The following is a 22,638-nucleotide window of genomic DNA, read 5'->3' on the forward strand; positions in this document are numbered from 1 at the left end:
CCGCTGAGAAGGCAAGTAATTCAAATAGCCTACCATGAAAATGTCTCTACTTAGACGAATTATATCATGTTCCGCAAAGGTTGAGAAACGCATAGAATTTTATTTTAAATTTTTTATTATTTATTGTGTGATGAATAATAGATTTTTGTAATTATATTTATGGTCTCATATCTGGCTTCCCTGCCTCTTTCTAGACTGAAACGGGCCAGTTCAATATTTCTTAGGTCATTGCTAACTAGGTTACACTTGAGGGTACAAACACTGGTAAAATCCTAGTTAATTGACTTCTTGCTATATCAGAAAGGGTTAGGTTAGGAAAATGAAACTTTCAGGGATGGGTCTGCAGGCTAAAGTATGTCCCGGGAAGGTATTTTAAAGTAGGCCTACCCATCTCCACTCCTTCTTGCTCTAGAGGACCCTGAAATTTGCCTACATGACAGGTCTAAACCTATTGAAATTTTGACAAAACAACATTTACCTTAGTTTTCAGTTACTAGTTGCTTTTTCTCTGCCTTTAGTTCTGAAAATGCAATTCCTGTTATTTGAATAGAGTTCTGGGTAAAATTCTAGTTAATTGACTTCTTGCTATCTCACAAAGGGTTTAGGTTAGGAGAATGAAACTTTTAGGGATAAATCTAGAGACTAAAGTATGTCCCATGAAGGTATTTTGAAGCAACTACCTCCACTCCTTCTCCCTCTTGAGGGCCCTGACCTTTGATGACCTTTAAAAACATGTGTGTTATAAAAATGAAACCTTGCAAAATAGATCATCTGCTTAATTGAAGTACAACGAAATTGCTTTCAGCTTCATAACTTTGCTCAATTCCATTTTATAAGGTTTTAAAGATATGCAAATACATTTCCAAAATTTTGAAAAAAACATTAATATTGCTCAAAATTCTGCTCAAATAACAGGAATTGCATTTTCAGAACTAAAGGCAGAGAAAAAGCAACTAGTAACTGAAAATTAAGGTAAATGTTGTTTTGTCAAAATTTTAATAGGTATAGACCTGTCATGTAGGCAAAGTTCAGGGCCCTCTAAAGGGAGAAGAAGTGGAAGTGGGTACTTTGAAATACTTTCCCAGGACATACTTTAGCCTGTAAACTCATCCCTGAAAGTTTCATTTTCCTAACCTAAACCCTTCCCAAGATAGCAAGAAGTCAATTATCTAGAATTTTACCAAGTTCTGAGTGATATTAATGTTTCTTTTCAAAATTTAGGAAATGTGTTTGCATACCTTTAAAACCTTATAAATTGGAATTGGGCAAAGTTATGAAGCTGAAAATAATTTTGTTGTACTTCAATTAAGCAGAAGATCTAGCTTACAAGGTTTCACTTTTATAACACACATATTTTTAAAGGTAATCAAAGGTCAGGGCCCTCTAGAGGGAGAAGGTGTAGAGGTAGTTGCTTCAAAATACCTTCCTGGGACATACTTTAGCCTGTAGATCCATCCCTGAAAGTTTCATTTTCCTAACCTAAACTGTTTCTGAGATAGCAAGAAGTCAATTAACTAGAATTTTACCCAAACATTTTTCAAGAGACTGGTGGAACAGTATAAAACAGGTCTTGGTCTCTTTTATTATAAGGATAGATAGCCTAGAAAAAAAAGACATATAGGATAGCATTAAGTGACTTTTTGCTATCTTGGAAAGGGGTTAGGTTAGGAAAATGAAACTTTTGGGGATGGGTCTACAGGCTAAAGTATATTCCAGGAAGGTATTTTTAAGTACCCACCCTACATGACAGGGGTCAGGTAGCATGACAGGGCCCTGAAATTTGCCTACATGACAGGTCTATACCTATTTAAATTTTGACAGAACACTATCTTACCTTAATTTTCTGTTAGCAGTTGCTTTTTCTCTGCCTTTAGTTCTGAAAATGCAATTCCTGTTATTTGAATAGAGTTCTGAGTGATATCAATGTTTTTTTTTTAATTTAGGAAATGTATTTGGATATCCTTAAAACCTTATAAATTGGGATTGAACAATGTTGTGAAGCTGAAAACAATTTTTTTATACTTCACTCAAGCAGAAGATCTATTTTGCAGGGTTTCACTATTATAACACACATATTTTTAAAGGTAATCAAAGGTCAGGGCCCTCAAGAGGTAGAAGGAGTGGAGGTAAGTATTTCAAAATACCTTCTCAGGACATACTTTAGTCAGTAGACCCATACCTGGAAGTTTCATTGTCCTAACCTAATCCCTTTCTAAGATAGCAATAAGTCACTTAACTAGAATTTTACCAAAACAAGTTTTTGACTTGAAATAAAAATAGACTAGGTTAAATTGAAGACTACTGCAATTAAAGAAATATGGTTATAAGCCTAGAATAGGGGCTTTTAAAGTGTGAAGATATCAAAGTTTTAATTTGTGCCAATCAGAGCTTTAAAAATATACTGTCTAAAAAGTTTTTTTTATAAGACACCAAAACTTTTAGTACATGATGTGCTTTGTGCAATACATATATCTCCCTTTAATTGGTATTCTCTATGAGTGGTGAATATGGCCCACCAGTCTCATGGTAGTTCAAAAATAGAACACATAAGTTGGCAGTTTTGGACCTTGAGTCTAAAAAAGATGGCACCAAAACTACAAGTTTCAAAAACTAGACCACAAGTCTCAGATTTGAACCACAAGTTTCATAGTATTCTTTTTTTTTTTCTATTGTTTGATCTTTTCTCTACCAGTTCTTAGTATTTTTTAATGATATACTAACATTTCAGATAAACTGAAGGAGTGGCTTTGCATAAACATGTAAATTTTGCAGTTATGATATATAATACTCTAATAGTTTTCCTCATTTTCAGCATACAAACAGTAGGATCATCTTTACAAAAAAGAATACATAATCAACTCCTTTCCTATAGTCTTGTGCAACTCTGTTAGGGCTCAAAGAAGCACATTAGTTAGGCATATATATTTTCGATCAGACCTATGTAACTAGGATTAGACAACCTGAGCTGTATCAAGCTATTCCTATTGACTTTATTGGATCATTAGAAGTATTTACCATAAATATACCTGCATAAATTTTATTAGCCACAGTTAGGCTACAATTGTTCCCCATAGGCTTACCTTGCACATAAAATATTCCTAACCTGATCAAAAGTAACATATAAATAATTAGCTGATTATACTGATACATATTTAAGTATTATCAATGGGTCAAATCTTAAGTTTACTTCAGAAAGCCTATCTTAACAGTAGAACTAAATGAGCCTTGTTTATAGAGTATTAAATTAGATAGTATAATATAATGGAACAACAGTCAGAATGTGATAACTACAATTATTCTGCATATTATGAAATTAACTTGTTTTCTTCTTAATAGCTTGCAATCTAAACTTAGGTCAAAATATGTACTATTTCAAAGCTTGTGTATTAAAGAAATAAATAATTCGTGACTCCCATATTTGAAATAGCATTTTGAAGGCCTAATTTTTAGTCAACCAAAATTAGATGTCATTAGTAGACTAGCCTATAGTCTACCTAAATTATAGACTCTAGAAACTTGTCTTTTATTGTTTTCTTTTATAAAATGTGGATTTTACTGCTGATCTTGTTTAAAAAAGGCTGTTTCATCCTGAAAATAGGCTAAGGAACATAAACATAAATTTACAGCTGTTCTTTGTATAAAAAATTGCCACCAAAGATGATTAGGTGTAACAAATGCTAATAAAATAGTGCCCAAAAGACAAAATCCTGGTCAGCTAGATGTCAATTACTGTAAAGCTCAAGCTCCAGGGGCTTCCTGCTATCTTGGAAAGTAGCTGAGTTAGGTAAATGAAACTTTCAGAAATGAATCTAGTGTTTAAAATATGCCCTAGGAAGCTACTATCAATCTACTATCTCTACCACTTCCTTATTTGTATGGCATTGAAGATTGCATAGATAACAGATTAGTCTATACCTATTTTTATAGAAAAAATATTTTACCTTAATTTTGCATGTTTATTCTCTTTTTCATTGTCTCTAGTCCTTGACGTTTCAATTCTTGAATTTTCAAGAACCCTATAAATTTAAGAAATAGATTTTCAAATCTGTAAAGTCTCATAAATTAGGGTTGACCAAAGGAATGAGGCACAAAACACTTTAGATTTTATGCCTCATTCTGGCTGTACATCTATCTCTCAAGGTTTCACTTTTATGACACAAAGATTGTAAAAGTTTATCAAAGACTAGTTCCTTTTGGAGAAGGAAGTAGTAGAGGTAGGTGCTTCAAAATCCTTCCCCAGGAATCACTGAGATTTTGGATGTATTCCTGAGAGTTTATTCACATTCCTTTACTACTTTCCAAAATGGACAAAAGCCACTCATTCAGATTTTACCTCCATTATCTTATACCATTCAATATACTATTTTAAAATACAATAGTCACTGCTGTTACACTTGCATACCATCAGGGGTTAAAGTTTGCTGATTTTTAAGAGTTTGCCATTGCTTTTATGCTTATTTGTCATCAATGGGTGACCTATAATGACCAATTTGAAAAACAGATTGGTAAATTTGTTTACATAGTCTAGGGCTAGGGCTATCCAGCTCAATTAGGGAGGGGTAGAGCACAATTGTAACAGCAGTGATTATATTTTTAAATAGAGCATTATTTTTTCTTTCTATCAAATTTCTGTCCAAATTAACTAAATTTGCAAAATTAACCAAATTTTTCAATGGGTTTAAGCTTCAAAAATTAGTTTGATTTTTTTTTAGAATGCTGATCTTATTTTAAATAAGTTAATTATGTTTAATTGCACTTCCCAACAAGGAAAGGTGGTAGAAACCTCCTGCAGAAATCTTTGTGGGTAATAATGCAAACTTGAAAAATATTAGGGGAGGGGGAGGGGTCTCCTGCCAGAGTTTTTTGAAAAAAAAACATAAATTTTTTTGCAATACAGCTCAAGTATAAGTGAATAGCCAGTCTTTTTATTGGAAATAATATTGCTTCAGTGCAGCAAACTTGATGATGGCAATATTGTTGGCTTTTTCTGGCTGGATTGCAATGACTAATAAATTGCTATGTTGCTCATTAGTCAAAGTTGATCAGGGATTTGTGTTGTCCCTGTCAAGTATTGATAAAATCTTTCATTTGAATCAGTTGAAAAGGTGAGGGTTATTGTAATTTCAGATGCATTGAAGATGACAGCAAAGGTTTCTTTATGTGTGTAATTGGGGGCAAGAGCTTTTGATGGGCAATCTGACATCATAATGTGTCAAAGTTAGTTCTGACTCAAAGGTCAACTTGTTGGCTGATAGCATTGGAAATGCATGCACAAAGTCTTGTACTAGGTGTGTATCCAGGATCTTTAGTGAATTTGGTTTGAATGGTTGTAAGCGAAGTTTTCTCTGAACTTTGGTCTCAGCACTGAAGTTATGAAGTAAGAATATCTGACTTAAAGCTTTAAAAATGTCATGATTATTATTCATATGACTTTGTCCTCTGGCACCTATAGTGGTTTCAACATAAAAATTGAAGAGGCATCTCCCTATAGCCACCAAAATGCTTTAGTATTTTTATTTGGGTTTAATGCTCCTTGCATAAGTGTTTATTGCTTTAATCACCTTGTGCTCTAGAACCTGGTATTTGACTGCCTGAAACAGAAGGTAAACATTTTATTGACCAAGTATACTGCTCATTATTCCAAGAATAACCAGGAACTGGATATCAATGGTCACTAGCATGCCAAAAGCTTCAGAACAGTTTTCTGTTGAATTGCTTTTGTCTGAAATTGCTATTAGTGTTTCAAGACAGGTAATAAAATGCAACCAGATCTTTTGAACAAATGGAAGCCAATAAAACCATCATGCATGAGCTAGCTGTTTGAGCTTAGTCCTCTTTTTGTTGTGTTCTTGTTTCATAAAAAATGTTTCTTGATTCACAATTCATAAAATGTGATTTATGCAAAAAAGGGGGCAAACAAGAGGCAGGGGTGGGATGGGGCAAATATGAACTGGACTGGAGGAAAAATGAGGTCTGGGGGGCTGATGTACTGCTCCATTGTCCCATAATAATTTATGTGCCTGCTTTGTGGTGGTGTGACTTTATTATGTTTGGATGCATTCCAGTCTTGCCTAAGTCTATTTTTTCAACTTTTCTTTTTTTATGAATTGTTACCACTTGTGTAGAAAGATTTGAGAGTGTCATACTGGATGGTCAGCTCAAAGAGCTCTTCAATGGATGGATATCATTGCTACTCCACCTGTCGCCAGTCTATCTGGGATATCATCAGCTCTATCTTGTTGCTATTTTTGTCAGCAGTCATAATTACCAGTTATTGGAAATTTCGTGAGGGATTTTTATGTCTTCTGTAGATGGGTAAAGGAGAGCATATATTTTTGGGCAATTAAAATTAGATGCTGTATCAATATTGCACAGATAGAAATTGTGTTCACATTCAGAATTTCCTGTGTGTTCAAATCCCAATAGTTAATCTTTCTAGAATTCTAGTAAACTATATTTATTTAAAGTCAAAATTATGTTTTTAGATGCTGATATTTTTTTAAAAACTTAAGCCTATGAAAATGTCTGTTAACTTATTTAATTTGGTTGAATATTGATGTAATTACAGGCAATTTTATCTTTCAAAAAATATATTTTCCAATTGACACAGAAACAAAAGCACAAATCTTCTATTCAATTTTTTGGTTAGCAAGTAATTTCAGGGTTGTAAGTTTTACAATATTTTCTATTTAAGATAATTATTAAAATCTTTGGCCTTTTTTATTACATGCTCAGATGTCAATCAATACACAAACAAAGACTAAAATAAAAATATTTTGTTCAGTTTTTGAGGCTTACTAGTATTTTCAGAGTTATAAACCTTTAAAAAATTTCACTTTTTATGGAAACTGTAGTTTCCATAGCAAAAAGTATTTTCTTTTTGTCAGAAATTTCTAAAACTTAATTCTTTTCAAATCAATAGACAAAAAGTTCAAAACAGAAGCATTTTTTGCCAAAATTTATTTACCTATCTTTTGGAACATGGTCATTCTTTCTTGCATTTTGGCCTTTCAGATGAACTTCAATAATGAATAATCTAAGAGTATACCAATAAAAAAGAGTACAATGAGGAAATATAGGAAATCCAAGTAAGCATACCAAAAAAAAATTATAATTGGAAAACTTATAACAGATTTATAGGTATGGTTTTAGATTCTTCTTTATTATAGAATTCATTTGAAACGCCAAAATCCAGCAAAGGGCAGCTATGCTCCAATACTGGTCCAAAAGATATGTAAACTTATACATAGTGAAAGAGCTAATCTTTACTTTGTTTTAGAGGCAAACAAGAGGTGGTAGAAAGTGCCTTGTTCAGTGACATATAAAACTGAGTAGCATAGATAGATAAAAAATAGTTTACCAAAAACCAGTTAGTTGGTTGGAAGAAAAGAAATATAGTTTATGTGTTAAATCTTGCAAGTAGAAATATTGATGAAAAACTAGCATGGCGAATAATTGGATAATATACCTTTTGAACCTGCCTATAGCTATGACAGAACCATGCGTGTAGCTCAGTAGAATGATATCCTTGTTTTATTGATTTATTCTTGTAATATGAAATAGGTAGGCTAAGTTTCTAAAGGTGGCATTTTGATTGCATTCTCTTAAATTGTTTTGACCTTTTTTGAATATTGGTTTAGTTGTCCTACATAAATAATTTGGTTTTCTTTTTAGCATGCTAGATATACTTCAGATACAGCAAAAAAGCAACCTATATTGAAAAACATTGAACTACCAGTCAAAAATGCCATGGAGCCTTTAATTTCCGAGCACCTACAACAAGAAAAAGGAAGAATCTACAGCAGTAAGCCTTTTCAAATGAAATGTATTGAAGGGAAGAAATACTATTGGTGTAGCTGTGGCTGGAGTAAAAACCAGGTAACTTTCAGTCTTTGCATCAACATTATGCTCTATGTTTCATTTAGTTATTGACATTATGCCTAAGTTTGGTTATAAATTTCGATTGCAGAAAATATTTGAAGCTACCACCTCTACTTTGGTAATTTTAGGTAATTTCGGTACCACCTCTACTTTGGTGATGGTAATTTTAAAAAATGCAAAGGTAGATTTTCGTTTAAAAAATCAAACTTAATAAGCTCACACAGTTATTCCAATATCTTTTCCCATGTCTTATTACTAGTTCTACCACAACTACCACCAACTCATTGCAGCACCAATTGGCTTGAGGTCAGCACTGCTGTGCACAATCCTCCTCCATTCCAATTTGTTCAAAGCTTTTCTCTTTACTCCTTCCCAGGTCCTATTTCTTTTAAATCCTTCCTTACAACTTCTTTTCAAACCATTCAAAGATGACCTGATTTTCCGTTTGGCAGAAAAGGATGATCTTTGGCAACCTGTCATGCTTCACCTGTAGTCCTGGTCATCTCAATCTTTCTATCTTGTAGATTATTACATCCTCAGAATATATAGAAGTTTCTAGTCTTTGGAAATGTTTGATACATTCTTCTACTTGGAGAAGTATTCAAAATTCGAGGCATGACTAATTTGTTTGTTAGAAAAACACTTCTTTATACCAAAAACTAGTGTTTGGTAACAATTGCAATACCATTCCCTAAATATATTGTTTATTTTTGCTTTCATGTGGAATTCAGGTTATGTTACATAGCACCTTTGTGTTACTTCAGCCAGAGGCGCCATTTGGGGGGGGGGAATGCCCACCCCAGATTTTCCAGGGGGGCCCAAGCTTCCACCACAAAGGGCCCTTTGCCGGCCATAATAATCCATTATGTTCAACATAATCAATTCTATCCAGTTGATTTGAAATTACTGCACGCCTATTAACCAAAGAGCGTAATTACTTGACGACCCTTGGGGTAATTACGCTATTTGCTATTAATTATTGTAAACCTGTAAAGTAGGTAAGATACATGATAAAATTCTCGAGTTCTGTCAAATGCCCATTTCCAAGATGATTACGCGACACGAAGTGAGTCAGGGGGGGGGGCCCAAGATAGAGTTTATGCCCACCCCAAGATTTGGTCCAAATGGCGCCTCTGACTTCAGCAACAATTTTAAGAAAAGAACTGTGTGGTTTGGGAAAAGGAAAGGATGTGCTGACTAAAATTTCATACTTAGATAAATAATTGTGAATTATCTGATACACCAGACACCTTTTATACCGAGTCTTGTAAATTGTAGTTGATCAAATTTTATAGCAGTTTATCCGGTGTTTTGTACATCATTCAGATGATAGAAAAGCTTAAGTGAAGGTCTTATTCAGTATAGTGTACCAGGTAAGTATTTTGAATCGATTAGTTCTACATAGAGAATAATGTTACTGCAGTCAGGGTAGAAAGTGAAGGTGTTATATGCTTTGGTGCAAAATTAAGGGATAAGCAGGGTTTTTTTATCACCTCTATTTAAGGGTATTAGTATTAGACTTTGCCCTAGAGGATACAGGAAAAACTATGGAAGAATATAGCATCAACTGGGTAGGTATACCTCTCATAGACTTAGACTATACGTGACTTTAATAGATAATAGTGTTACAAAATGAATGTATTTTTGGGGCTTTTGAGGGTTCAGAGTATGAAAATAGGTTTGAAAATTAATGTGGAAAAGTTGTTTAAACTAGGAATAAATGAAAAGGTGATCTTAGGTAATGAGTAAAATCAACAAGTAGATAGCTTCAGTTACCTGGGTAGCATAGCATTATTAGTGAAGATGATGGATACAATGGAGAAATAAAAGTAGAAAAGTCAAGGTACAGATTGTTTTTTTCATAGTTGGAAAACCTTATGAAGGTCTATAAGTCTCTAAATCCTTCATTTTCTTTAAGGTTACAAAAGCGTTGCAGCTATTGCAGCTAATACAAATCTCAGGGCCAAAGACAACTAGGAGGTTTTCCTCTGTACCAGACGAGAATCCGAAATATTTAATTTGACAGTAGAAGAAGAAATAACCGTGTATTATATAAAATAGATTCATGTTTTAAATAACATATTTAGCGATTCAATACTTCTTGTAATTTTTTTCAATACTAACGAAAACTAGATAGGTAAGAGACAAAAGATGAAGAATAAAAAATTAATCATACTATTTATAAAATATATGACTGAGCATATATATCCTATACATAGCCTATACATGATTTTATTTTCTAGGCCAATAAAGAAATAAAGTTTTAAGTTGGCTATGACCCATGGTATGGATGATAGGTTGCCAAAAATTGGTGCTTTTTGGTCATCCATCTCAGGCCATCAGGATGCTCATGAATGGGAAAAGGTCATAAGAAAGAACTTAAAGGAACGCGGAATCTTGTGAGAAGGAGTAAGAGTAGAGCTTTGAATAGATTGGGCAGGAAGAAGAGTGTACGCAGCTGCGTTCGTCTCAAGTGGCTTGATGCTGCAATAGATTTAGTGAGAAAAGTTAAAACAAGCAAGAATAATATTTAAAGCCTAGAATTTACGTTAATTTTATCATCTTCACTGGTAAAAAAAATCATTTAATGCTTCAAAATCTTCTGGACAACCTTCTCTACTTGGAGAAAACAGGACAAGGATGCTTGACGTTAGGCGGAACATGTTGAATTCCGCATTTATACTAATCCACTTTCGTATTAATTCTGTTCGCTGTTCTATCTGCAAGCGGAATATTGAAAAAAACATTACATAATAGAGAGAAATTAAGTGAATTTAGAATACTGGCTAAAATCCCAATGAGGAATTCTCCGTGGTTTTTCAGAAGACCTTACCCATTTTCAGAGTTATCTTTTACATCATATAAGGGCGAGCTGTAGCACCAGGCAGACACCTTTACAACCTCTAAGTGAGACATTTGTCGTCAATAGCTGTTCTTTACAAGCACATCCACTGCCCTCCCTCCGACGAGCTGTCTATACTTGTACTTTTGCTTTTTAAGCCTGTTCAAGAAACCCATAGAAACACGATGTGGCCGGCTTTCCTATAAGAGGAGACCTACCACACTGAGCACTTGAAGAACAGCTTTGTAAAACGTTGCACCTCCCTCTGGGATAGTCTCTTGAAAAAGATTGTCTCTGAAAACTAGTCTCTTGATTCTTTTAAAAACAAGTTGAATAGACACCAGTGCCAACGGTTAGCTACAAGCAGCAAAGGTAGACTATAAGAAATAGTTGTTTGGTCTAAAACCAAAAGAATCTAGCTGGACCACTAAAAAAGTAGGTTAAGAAGAACTATTATTAGACAGAAAACAAGATCTGAATGAAAAACATTACTATAACTAGCGGTAGATCTCTGGGGCTGCCAGTCCTACTTATCACCTATCAGTAGCCTTCTTCTGCAATTTCCGGAGTAAAGCTAAAGGGCCCTATTATTTCTATATTTTATTGGAAAATGGATAGGTGCTAGCAGTTTTGTATTTCGAATGTGCTGATTATTGATTTCATGGCTAAACCACTTTATCCTCTCTAAATATTTTACGTCAGTTAAGTGGCTTTTTGGTTCGTTATTTTTCATTTTTACTTTGTTTTATGTAGAAATGATAGTGTTTGTTTTATTCTTTTGGCCAGTTCTTATTTCTCTATTCATATTTTTTTTTAAACTAGGCTACTAATTTAGCACTTTTACTTTGCACTTTGAAATAATTTTTTTTCTTCTCTTTTTCAGTCAATTTCTGGCAATCTAAAAATGGTAATCATTTGAATTTTTTTTAGCCTCTTTGCGACGGTTCCCACAAGAATCCACATTACAAGGCCAAGCTCAAGCCAGTTCTCTTTACGATTGAAAAAACACAAGATGTTTGGCTTTGCAATTGCAAGCATACTGGTCATCGGCCCTTCTGTGATGGGACGTGTGAAACGGAAGAATTCAAGGCCAAAGTTAAATAATAAATTAAATTAGATTAACAATTAAAACTCGATTCGTACTGTATTTTTTATGCGTTGAAATGAGACAAATTTGGAAACAATAATGCTAAACGATTTTTTTGTTAAATTTTTGCGAGTCGGACAATCATTTTTTTTGGGGGGGGGGGATTCAAAAAGCCTACTCCCCCCCTAGATACGGCCTTGTTTTGAGATAAAGAGAAAACATATGAAGGAAATACTCTTATTTACATATGCTTGAAAGGCCCGCTCTTGAATTTATCTACAAGACCGCTTCCGTTCAAAATGATACACTCACCATAGTGGTGTAATCCCATTATGATACGCTGAAAAATTCGATTTCTTGGTTTAATTCTTAGCCAAGAAAATTAGTTTTTTCGTAAACATTTATAATTTCTAAAAAAAATTTACGAAGTTTTATGGGTAAAAACACTTGAAATTCCAGAACTCAAGCAGTAATGATTCCAAAAAAGAATAATTCTAATCATTTATTCATATAAGAAGAATCAAATAGACATAGGTATATAATGGCACACTTTTCACAATAATTAAGCCCTTCTGAAACCTAATCGATTCTTTTTCTTTAAGCTTTACTGCCTCATGTTTCTTCATATTTTCTTTCGGAGTCGATTAATTTTACTTTCTTTATTTTAAATATTTCTACGACAAAACACTTATTGGTTTTAAACTTTGTTTTCACATAGGGTATTCACCAAAATAATGGTTAATCCAAAGAAAGCAACAAAATGCATTTTGACCATTGAATACTATTTTTGAAGCCAATCTGGCTACCTCCATACCACATGTTCGGCACATTCAAAAGTAAAAATAAACATTTAATTAAAAAAGTAGTTCAGTTTACTTAAGTTTTATTTAGTTCACGAATTTTAGTTTCTAAAAGGCCCAATTCATAAATACGCAGGTAGGACTAGAGGAATGATACAACAGGTACATACAAATCCCTGAATTAAAATTCATTTCATTCCACTCTTCCTTCTCCAACTTCCACATCAGGCTGTCTTAATGTCGTCACAATACGCCAAGCGTCTTCATCATCCATAGAATACACTATAAAAAAAAGACTGTTTTAGCATTGCTTGGCCACACTTCGTCTCAAATTTGATTAACTAGTTTTTTTTATTGCTATTGAAAGGTAGTTTTAAAAGAATTAGAAGACCCAATGTTGACTTTCTATACAGGGTGATGACCATCGAGTTAGTGAGGAATTCTCAGGGCACCAGTCTCAAAGGGACCTAATATGGGATTTTTTAAATTTTCAGTGCAAGCTGAATCCTCAAAAGAAAGGCAGAGAAGGCCAAGTAAGAAATGTTCCCCCAGGCATAGTCTTAACTCTTCACAGCCTTCAATGGGGTATGAAGTCTTATCTAGGATTAAAGTTGACTGTTCTTCTTAATCGATAAAATTTATTTGAAAGAATAGGGAGTTTTTAAAGGGATATTTGGCGATATTGTCAAAAGCTTTAAATCACGTAATATTTTGTTAGTAATTTCAGGTCAGGCCTGACCGAGGCACGTTTTTCTAATCACAATTAAGGTTGATGGAGTTCTATAAATTTTGAGATAAAAAAAAAAACACAAAGAATTTAGAAAGGTCTTTTACGCTTACCATAATAAATCAGTAGATGATATATTGAAGACAAAATCAAGTGATGTGTCTCCTCTCTTCTAAAGCTGTTTCAAATTATTTGGCTTTCTGATTTTCTCTTACCCTACACCTTTGACACGTTAAATTTACATAATGACTAATATTTGCTTTTTCTTATTAGCAGCTGCTATGATTCGATTTTGTCTTTTCTGATACGAAAGGATTTACTATACTCAAATCAAGTCAATAAAAAAATGTTTCCAAAATAACATTGCACTTCTTTCTTTGATATTATTTCTTAAAGAAAGCTTAAGGGATGAGTCTGATAAAAAATTAGTTGAATTTGCCTTTTGGGTTTTCAGACTCTGAAGTATATTCTTTATTTATGAAACGGAAGGTAAGGCGTCTTGTCCATATCTAGTTTTCAAAAAGAAAATATAATTTTTTTTAAAAATAAAATTTCTGTCATATTTTTCTTTTTTTAATTACTCAGTCCCAAAAACGTGCTACACTTTAAACAGCTTTGGGAAACTCATTCTTTATACCCTAATGACGTTTGCTTAAAGTAAACGTTACTTTGGAAACATCGGGTATAAAATTAATTAACGCCGTTTGTCGAAATCGCACAACGTCAGAACAGAAGAGAAACAATTGAATACTGCAAATCTTTGTCTATTGGGCCATCTATATTAACGTATCTCTGACAAAAGGTCATTACTAAAGAACATATGTAACTTATAAAAGTAGAAACTAACGAAAGTGTCCACAAAAATCACTAACGCTATCTAGCGTTTGGTGTTCCTTGAATTTTTTTCAAGTTTCATTATTGTGCCTTTTTTCAAAAATTGAGAGACTCTTATTACGATACTAATTGGTACTTGTATGATACAGCCCCTACCGCTCAAGTTGCTCATTCATTGACGCGTTATAGAACCATTTTTTTTGTTAGTTTCAGCTTAGCATGAGACAAGACATAGAGAAGTGACAGAATAGATGAAAAATATATAATTTGGGCTATATATTTGCACATTAGGGGGGGGGGGGTTAAAGTATTCGGACAGTGTGAAGTTAGAAAACAATTCTTACTTCATAATATGCAGGATAATTGTACCTAACACATAAGGCATGCAGACCCGCCATACTTTACTCCTATCTCCCATTAATGCGCAAATGTATACCTTTTAAAATGTTCTTTTAAAAATGCAAATAATCTGGACTTTAAAATCTATAGAAACTCAACTAACAACAATAGATATTTGTCTTTTTTCTCAAATCATGCTCGCTAAATAAAAGTTGGGTTGATAATTTCTTTTACTAATTGTATTTTTTAGTATCTGCTCACCAAAATATATAGAGGAGCAGTTGTCCGTTCTAAGAGAAATACTAACAAGTAACAATTATCCAAGTTGGTTAATTTACCAGACTATTTAAAGAAGAAAAAAAAAGCTTTTTGAGATTTCTAAGGAAGTTTTAGAGACAACTGGGGAGAAAGATATATTTTTTTTTTTTTTTGGTACTTTACCCTATCTTCAGTGATGAATGAAAAACTAAAAAGAATTTTACAAAGCAATGGTTTCAAGGAAACTTAAATGTAGTAATATTTTAAGTGGTTTTCTGAATTATGGAAAGGACACAATTTCAGTGGAGCATCAAAGTGGAGTCTATCAGATCCCATGTACTTGGGGAAGCTCCTATTTAGGACGTACTAACCAGAATTTCAGAATTAGATTACTACAATATGAAGAATCTATTCCGTCAACGCTGAAGCAAAAATTCAGACCCGAAAGTTTCACGTCAGCTCTATCTGTACACATTTATAAATTTCCGAACGTCTCTCTGATTTCTAGGAACCGGTGCTTAAAATAAGTTTTTAGGAAAGCTATTAAAAAAAATATTATTCAAAAACTTGGCTTTGAACAGTGAAGATTAGACGGAGGATCAAAGAACAGACCGAAATCAGACCAGGATTAGATCAGACCTAGATGAAACTTTCAAGGGGAAAATTTTTCCGAGAAGTAGGGAAAGATACTTTACTTGGAAGGAACTTTCCATGGAGGAAATTTCTTGGGTTAGAAGAGAATTTTCCAACGGGGGTGAGCCGGATCTCAAGGCATTATACGAAAAACGATCGGAAATTAATTAAAAAACCAATTTTTCCACTGAAAGAAAGAAGCAACATTAAATCTTAAAACGAAAAAAAATTAATCTTTTATATGAAGAGGGTTGGCCCCTCCTCAAAAGCTCTTTGTGCTGAAGCTTGATATTTTTACTCAATTCTGAAAGAAAGGGACGTTTAATTAGAACAAGAAACTTTTCTAAAAGTACTAAAGAACTTTATTACTCTAGTATACAGCTTTAATAATTGATGCTAGAGGTTATAGCATCCCTCTTGTTGGAATAATATTTTTCTATCATAAACGATTAGATTCACATGCCTACCGGCACAGAGGAGGAAAAGAGGGGCGAAGCATCATGAGAGTGCCCAAATTATTTCTTGGAGGAAAAGTTATTTTAATTTCTTCATGGAAAGTTCCTCCCATGTAGAACCCAACCCACCGATCCCCTCCTTCACAATTCCATCATCGCTATAAAAAAAACTTATTTGTTTAATATTTGATCATTTTTCAATTCATGCTGCAAATCCTCTCTTCCGTGCAAAACGTGATAAATTACAGAAAGCAACACCGAAACACCATTCGTTATAAGTTTTAATATAGCTCTTTACTTCCAGTTAAAAAAATTCATTTTTTATATTGAATTTCAGGTCATTTTTCAGCCAATGGTGGAAAGTCACTTTCCACTTCATAAGAAATTCCGTTTTTATATGGAGATTTCTTCCGTGTAAAATTGCCCCTACCCGTGAAATTTTTTTCGAATGATTTCATCCTCGCTGAAAATTCCCCAGAGAAAATATCCTGCGGACAATCGTATCTGGAAAATTCTCCTTAGGCCACATTAATTTACGAGACAATTTAACCCTGCTGAGAAATTTCCCACGGCAATTTCTCAGGAACATATCCACACTCAAAATTGAGTCGCCAATGAGAAAGTAAGACACATAAAGAGAATTTCGCATTGACATTCTGGAAAATCAAACGTATAGAATTTCCCTTGAAAAGTCCAACTCCGGAAATATCCCTACCCGTGGGAAATGGCTCCTTCAAAAAACCCCACCCCCCGAAAAATTTATGTTTTCATCCAAGTAACAATTACTATATATATAAAATGATGGGCAAATGTCATAACTTACAGTCTTTTCCTTAAAGGCTGTTAGGGGTCATGTTTCCAGACATGAAACAAAGAAAAAAAATGGAAAAAGGCCATTTCCCCAGAGGCAAGGTAATTGGACGGTTCAATTACACTGAACAAAATAGCTATCCTGAGCTTTTATTGGATGACTCTTAGAGTAAAAAAGCCATGGGAGAGGAGCTCCCTGCCTTCCATTCTTTTTGGTCAGTTAAAAACGGCACTAGAACTATTAATTTCCGTTCAACTGATCCTTCGTCCCATCTTTTAGGACCACTGGTTCGATACGATCACCCCTGGAAAACAAAACAAACAAGTTCGTCTACAGTAACCTCTACAGTAGTAGAAACCTCTACATTAAGGTTCTCTGATCCGTTGAATATTAAGATTCCTTGACTTTTTGTGGGTATTTTTTCCCCTTTTTCGAAAATCACAAGTTATTACAGGCTTCCAAGCCTTGTAGGCTTAGGAAATTGCACATAAACCTAAATGTGTCTTAGAAAACTTGAAGATTGCCTAAGAATCAAGGCTTAGAAAATTACCTAAATATGTCTTAATCTTGAAAAACAATGAATCTTTCAGCAATTTCGGTTTAAGTCAGGGTTTTTCTACTCTAGGTTTTGTATATTTCTTCCCAGAAAGTCACCTATTTGAAAATCACCTGAAAGTTCTTCTGACAAAACTGACTTCTTTAAGTTCTTAAACAACAAAAGATGGCACCATAGTAAATTGGTAATTTATGTCATTTTGTGGCACAAAACGACAATTTTGGCCCAAAAGGTACTATAAAGCCACCAAGGGAAAATTATGAGACATGTAATAAGGCATCCTGTCCATAGAAGACAAACGGTAAAAATGTACATTTATTTTCAGCTTCATTTAACTAAGTTTATTCGTTCGAGGCTTGATAAGATTACGTGCATCGCTGTATAATTTTGTATTAATCATTATGGACGAGAGCCGGTGGATTTTTCTGTTGGTGTAGGAGTGTAATTCTATGCTCAAAAACTGTCCTTTAATACCCAAATTTTCTATATCTTGATTTAGATATCTGTAGAAGAACATTTGGGGAAGGGGGATTACATCTGGGGATGAAAGCTTACATTCACATTTCTACCAACCACAAAGGTGGAGAACAGGAAGGGACATTGTAAACAACACCAAGAAAATTCTCAGGTGGCGGAAGGTGGGTGGCAAGTGCTTAAATGAGTTTTACTTTTATTCAAATTTAAATGTAATACGATTATTTTTCCTAATTATATGCACCATTTGTTGTATTCTTGTTCCCTTGGGGGGAATTGCCCATACTAGACTCAATTAAAGTTGCTTATTTACCACTCCTTGATTTAAAAGTGAAGAATAATAGTAGGGGTAGTAAGGGCCACCTTATCCCCCTACTGGCATCCATAGAAGGTATTCCTACAAAACAAAAAAAAACAAAACTTTATTTGAAGAACGCATATCAAAAACGATTGAAATGATGTCCATGTAATGACGAACGGAAAAATAGATTATAATCCATTTTTGGTATCAACTCCGTTCAACTAAACTCAGTTAACTTGTCCCTCATTCAACTCAGTCCCATTCAGTTCAACCCCAGACAATATGGACCGCCCGCTCAGCTCCCCCACCCCCACTTCAATTCAACCTTTATTTCTCTCAACACTCATTTAAATATTTTCAACTATACATGATGTTTGATAAAAACCAAACAAATATAAAAATAAAATATGGCGTTAGCATCAAAGACATATTTGGCTTAAATATGGCTAAATATATGATATATGGCTTAAATATATGGCTAATAAATATATTTTAGCCGTGACGAGCATCAAAACAAATTGCAAACGAAAATGATCCATGACAAAATCTGCAGTTACAAGATACACGACAATGAGCACCATCAATCCAATAGGAAGCATTCCCAATATAATCATCAAATTGATATGGAACAAAGAAACGCATTAATTTAATACTGCTGAAAAAAAATGTAAGGACAATTAAATGAGAGTGTTGATCACCTCCCAGGAGCATACAAATCCCAAAAAAGGTATGATTCTATGAAGGATAAACCGAAAGAAGGAATTAAATTCACGCCAGAATTTCTCAATTCAATTAAAGTCACTTATTTGCCACCTCATGGTTAAGAAGTGAAGAATAATATGATAATCGGGCTAATGCGTAATTTAGCTATTTCATAGGGTTGTGCAATAAGACAGGCCTGGCTATAGTTCAAATATTTAACAGTATAGTTTAAAGCAAAAATTAATATAAAATTAATTAAAAATTAAGCAAAAATTTAACATTTAGCAGTATAGTTTAAAGCTGGAATTAATCTGCGGTTAGAGCACAAACGACAACGAGACTCACATATATTCCTGTGCAAGACTAATGTTATACATATATATATATATATATATAATATATATATATATATATATATATATATATATATATATATATATATATATATGTATATATATATATATATATATGTATATATATACTAGCTGTTGGGGTGGCGCTTCGCGCCACCCCAACACCTAGTTGGTGGGGGCGCTTCGCGCCCCCCCCAAGCCCCCCCGCGCGCGTAAGTCGTTACGCGCCATATTAGTTACGCGCCATTGTAGTTGTGTCCCTATGTCCCACCTGTGAATATAGATAGATATATATATATATATACATATATATATATATATATATATATATATATATATATATATATATATATATATATATATATATATATATATATATATATATATATGTTTTTAACTACGTAAAACTTGCGAATATACAACATTCTTTGCTGTCCCATTGTATGTGCATATAAATAGATTGTCAGGTTTACCGACTCTTGAACATGCAACATATAATGGTCCATGGGAAAACAATCCGTATTCAGATCTATACCTCATGATTCTAATGATTGCCCTTGAGCTTTGTTGATGGTGATTGCTAATCGACCATTCCCTGAGTCGCCATCGTCACGAGGGATATCATCTTTATAAGCACATTGCATGAGAATGCATACGTAATATTTGTCTCAGTAGTGCTTATATCGTTTTTAGTATCTGTGATGTAGGCAAAATTTCATAAGAAACATAGCTAAATGTAAATATCAAGTTTAATTAGTCTATTTATAAAAGGCGTTTAAAGCAGTTTCGCAAAGTTTAGATTGCAAATGAATAACCTAGAGAATGTAAAATAATAAATTTAAATTCTTTTAGTTCTTGCAATGCGTATAAATGAACATAAAAACTGAACCGAAGCATGAGGTTGTGAAGACCACACATGTATTTGTAATTATCGATTGATTTACAATTAAATATCCTCTAAATTTTCTATTATTGACATATGTAACTGTAATTAATGACAACATGTAATTCATTAGCTCCAGCCTTGCTTCTATACGGACAGCGTAAACAACTATTTTTGCTATAAAGATTGCCAGAGGTTATGCACATAGAGAACAGATATTTCTTGTACCTCTAGAAATAATTCTGTCCGGCACCAATTAAGGCTAAAAAGCAGTAGGTAACCCTAACTCAGTCAGTTAAAGCAGCTAGCATTTAAGAACATTCTCAACAAAAACCTTCTTATTCTTGCTATTTTTGTGTTCATAAAGTCTAGTAGCATGAATCTATAAGATTAAGTTTACATAGGAATTACAATAGAAGTTACTAAAACACTGCAAAGAGAGGCGACGAGTAAAAGGAAACTCTAAACCTTTAATAAGGAGGGAATATTCAACATAGTTAAAACTTGATATTTTTCAACACATTCGCATAATTGCGAATGTGTTATCACGAATGTGTTCTAAGACATAGAACACAGGTTCTAGGTTCTAGAACACAATGGCTGATATATTTCTTCAGTTGCTATACTGTTCTAAAAATATTAGATTTCATTCCATAAAGATAGTGAATTAACGGTAGTCCATAACGATACTGAATTACAAAATCGTGGTTTTACCAGAAACTTCTACTTATTGTAGCAAATTGGTATTACAATTGATAGTTATTACCGAATGAAAGGGATTCAATCTTAGTCACTTTACCACTACATCTTGAAATAAACTCTTCTCAACTTGTTCTACTTTAATAGTGAAATTCGGAAAGGCAAACTTAGGCAATGCACTTAAACAACCTGTAGAATTTAATTTTTTTTTTTTTTTTTTTTTGTTAAGAAACGTTTCATAACTCACTATTTGCACCAACGTAAGAGATTTACTTACTTCTTTCGGACAGTCCAATATTACAGAATTTGAGAGCATATAAGGCGGCCAAAATTAGCAACAAACAAGACGAACAGGTTATAATAGTTGATATCAATATGGCTCCAAATCGAATAGTTGTAAATATGTTATCCTCATGACTAACCTATAAAAAAAACTACTATTAGGACATTCATTAATTAACTTTCTAAAGTGCATGCATATATAATTATACAAGAGCACATCAAACAGAGGATATGGGGGGAAAGTTCAACCTTCCTCCGAGGGGATAGTTGGGCTGGAAATAATTACATTAGGATAAAAAGGCTTTAGTAGTTCTAAGGCTCGATTTTTTTTAAACACTGGGATTTGTTATTTGAGTTGTGTAATTTTGCAATCGTTATTGTCTACGCTATTTATGTCATTTTTTTCTTCTTTTTAATTTGGTTTTGTTTCCCACTAAGTCAACTTTTATTACACTTGATTTAAGGTTGGAGTGCAAACAAATAGAAACAATTTGAGAATTTGTGATGCTTGTACATAGTAACTCCTTTTCCTATATTGCCGAGTCTAGATGTTGCATCACAGCCAAGAATAACTTGTGCAAATGGGAACAGTCTAGCTATGGCATATACGACGATATTCACAACTTCACTGATCAAACGTTAATGTGATTGGAGAATTCCCTACTTTTATTAGAGAAGCAAAATGAACAATCTTGTTGTTTGATTGCATATAATTACAAAATAGGAGAAAACAGATTCGTATTATCTCTAAATGCAGCAGTCTGAACCGATTCTGAGGAAAGCAGATCTATAAAACGGTTGGAAAATCAGCATAACCAGGACCACTTCATACCTTTTGTCTCTGAAATTACAACCGTGCCTCGTAAAAATTGGTGTGAAATTAAATAAACTACGTTATTTATTAAACAAAATTTGTTTTCAACACTCTTCTCGCGAAGAAAGAAAGCTTCTCTTCCAGCAGGCTAACTCCTTAAAATGCGATGGATATTTTCAATATTTGGCCCAACTTGAATTTGGGTCGTAAAAAAGACCATAAGAAACATAAGACAAAATGAGAAAAAAAGCATGTATTTCTTTTTTTTTATGCATTGGGGATAATGTTTGAAATATTCGGAAGTAAGACACTTTGTTTAACCAAGGAACTTCATTTAAGAGCTGGGACTCTAAACAGGGTTACTTGTGCAAAGCGGCTCCAGATGAGTTTACTCATCGTATTTTATTTTCCCTCCTGTCCTAATAAAAGATCGAGTCATAGACAACCATGCGCATGAAATGAACCCAAAGTTTGGGTTTCCTATTATTTTGCTGTACAAGTTGCTTGGTCCAGATAAAATGTCAAATTGTTCGAGCTACTGGCAATTGGTGTGTTCATCAACTGTAGAAGCTTTCTCAGTGCGCTTTGAGTAACAATTTCTTAACAATTCAAGTGGAGTTGTCAGTCCAACTTTCATCAGCGCGTGTTTGGCCGTGGTGTAGTTGAAACAAAGTCAATGCGTATAGGGCACGATCAGCTTTTGAAAACAGTCTTTCCACTATGTGGTACAGTAATTCCAGCGTAACTGAACTCTAAAACCTTGTTAAGGCCATTGTCTCGCATTCGCAGTACTCACAGAAACTGGGCATTTGAACCGGTCCCGGGCGGTAAAAAATTGATTTGAATGTCATGAACTGACAAGGGCATATCCAGGGGAGGGGGTTTGAACCCCCCCCACCCGAAATGT

At 33.8% G+C, this 22,638-nt stretch overlaps 1 protein-coding gene and 1 long non-coding RNA gene across 2 annotated transcripts; one reads left to right on the forward strand and one right to left on the reverse strand.

Moving 5' to 3' along the window:
* On the forward strand, positions 1-11,870 carry LOC136027062 (CDGSH iron-sulfur domain-containing protein 3, mitochondrial-like). Its single transcript, XM_065703990.1, has 3 exons — positions 1-79; positions 7,675-7,878; positions 11,654-11,870. The coding sequence occupies exons 1-3, from the start codon at positions 35-37 to the stop codon at positions 11,825-11,827; spliced, it is 423 nt and encodes a 140-aa protein (XP_065560062.1). The 5' UTR covers positions 1-34; the 3' UTR covers positions 11,828-11,870.
* Positions 11,871-12,299: 429 nt separating this feature from the next.
* On the reverse strand, positions 12,300-22,541 carry LOC136027063 (uncharacterized). The gene is made up of 2 exons (XR_010617483.1): positions 20,913-22,541; positions 12,300-12,892 (listed from the first exon to the last, which is right to left on the reverse strand). It is a non-coding gene; the product is annotated as an uncharacterized LOC136027063 (long non-coding RNA).
* Between the last annotated feature and the right edge of the window lie 97 nt (positions 22,542-22,638).

This window comes from Artemia franciscana, chromosome 5 (genome assembly GCF_032884065.1).
Source record: "Artemia franciscana chromosome 5, ASM3288406v1, whole genome shotgun sequence".
NCBI classification, from domain to species: domain Eukaryota; kingdom Metazoa; phylum Arthropoda; class Branchiopoda; order Anostraca; family Artemiidae; genus Artemia; species Artemia franciscana.

What these genes read in the sequence shown, in the direction of transcription:
- LOC136027062 (XM_065703990.1), top strand. Translation starts at nt 35, where the DNA reads ATGAAAATGTCTCTACTTAGACGAATTATATCATGTTCCGCAAAG. An exon ending in TTATATCATGTTCCGCAAAG is followed by an intron (nt 80 to 7,674) that starts GTTGAGAAACGC and finishes TTTTCTTTTTAG; the next exon opens with CATGCTAGATATACTTCAGA. An exon ending in GTGGCTGGAGTAAAAACCAG is followed by an intron (nt 7,879 to 11,653) that starts GTAACTTTCAGT and finishes AATTTTTTTTAG; the next exon opens with CCTCTTTGCGACGGTTCCCA.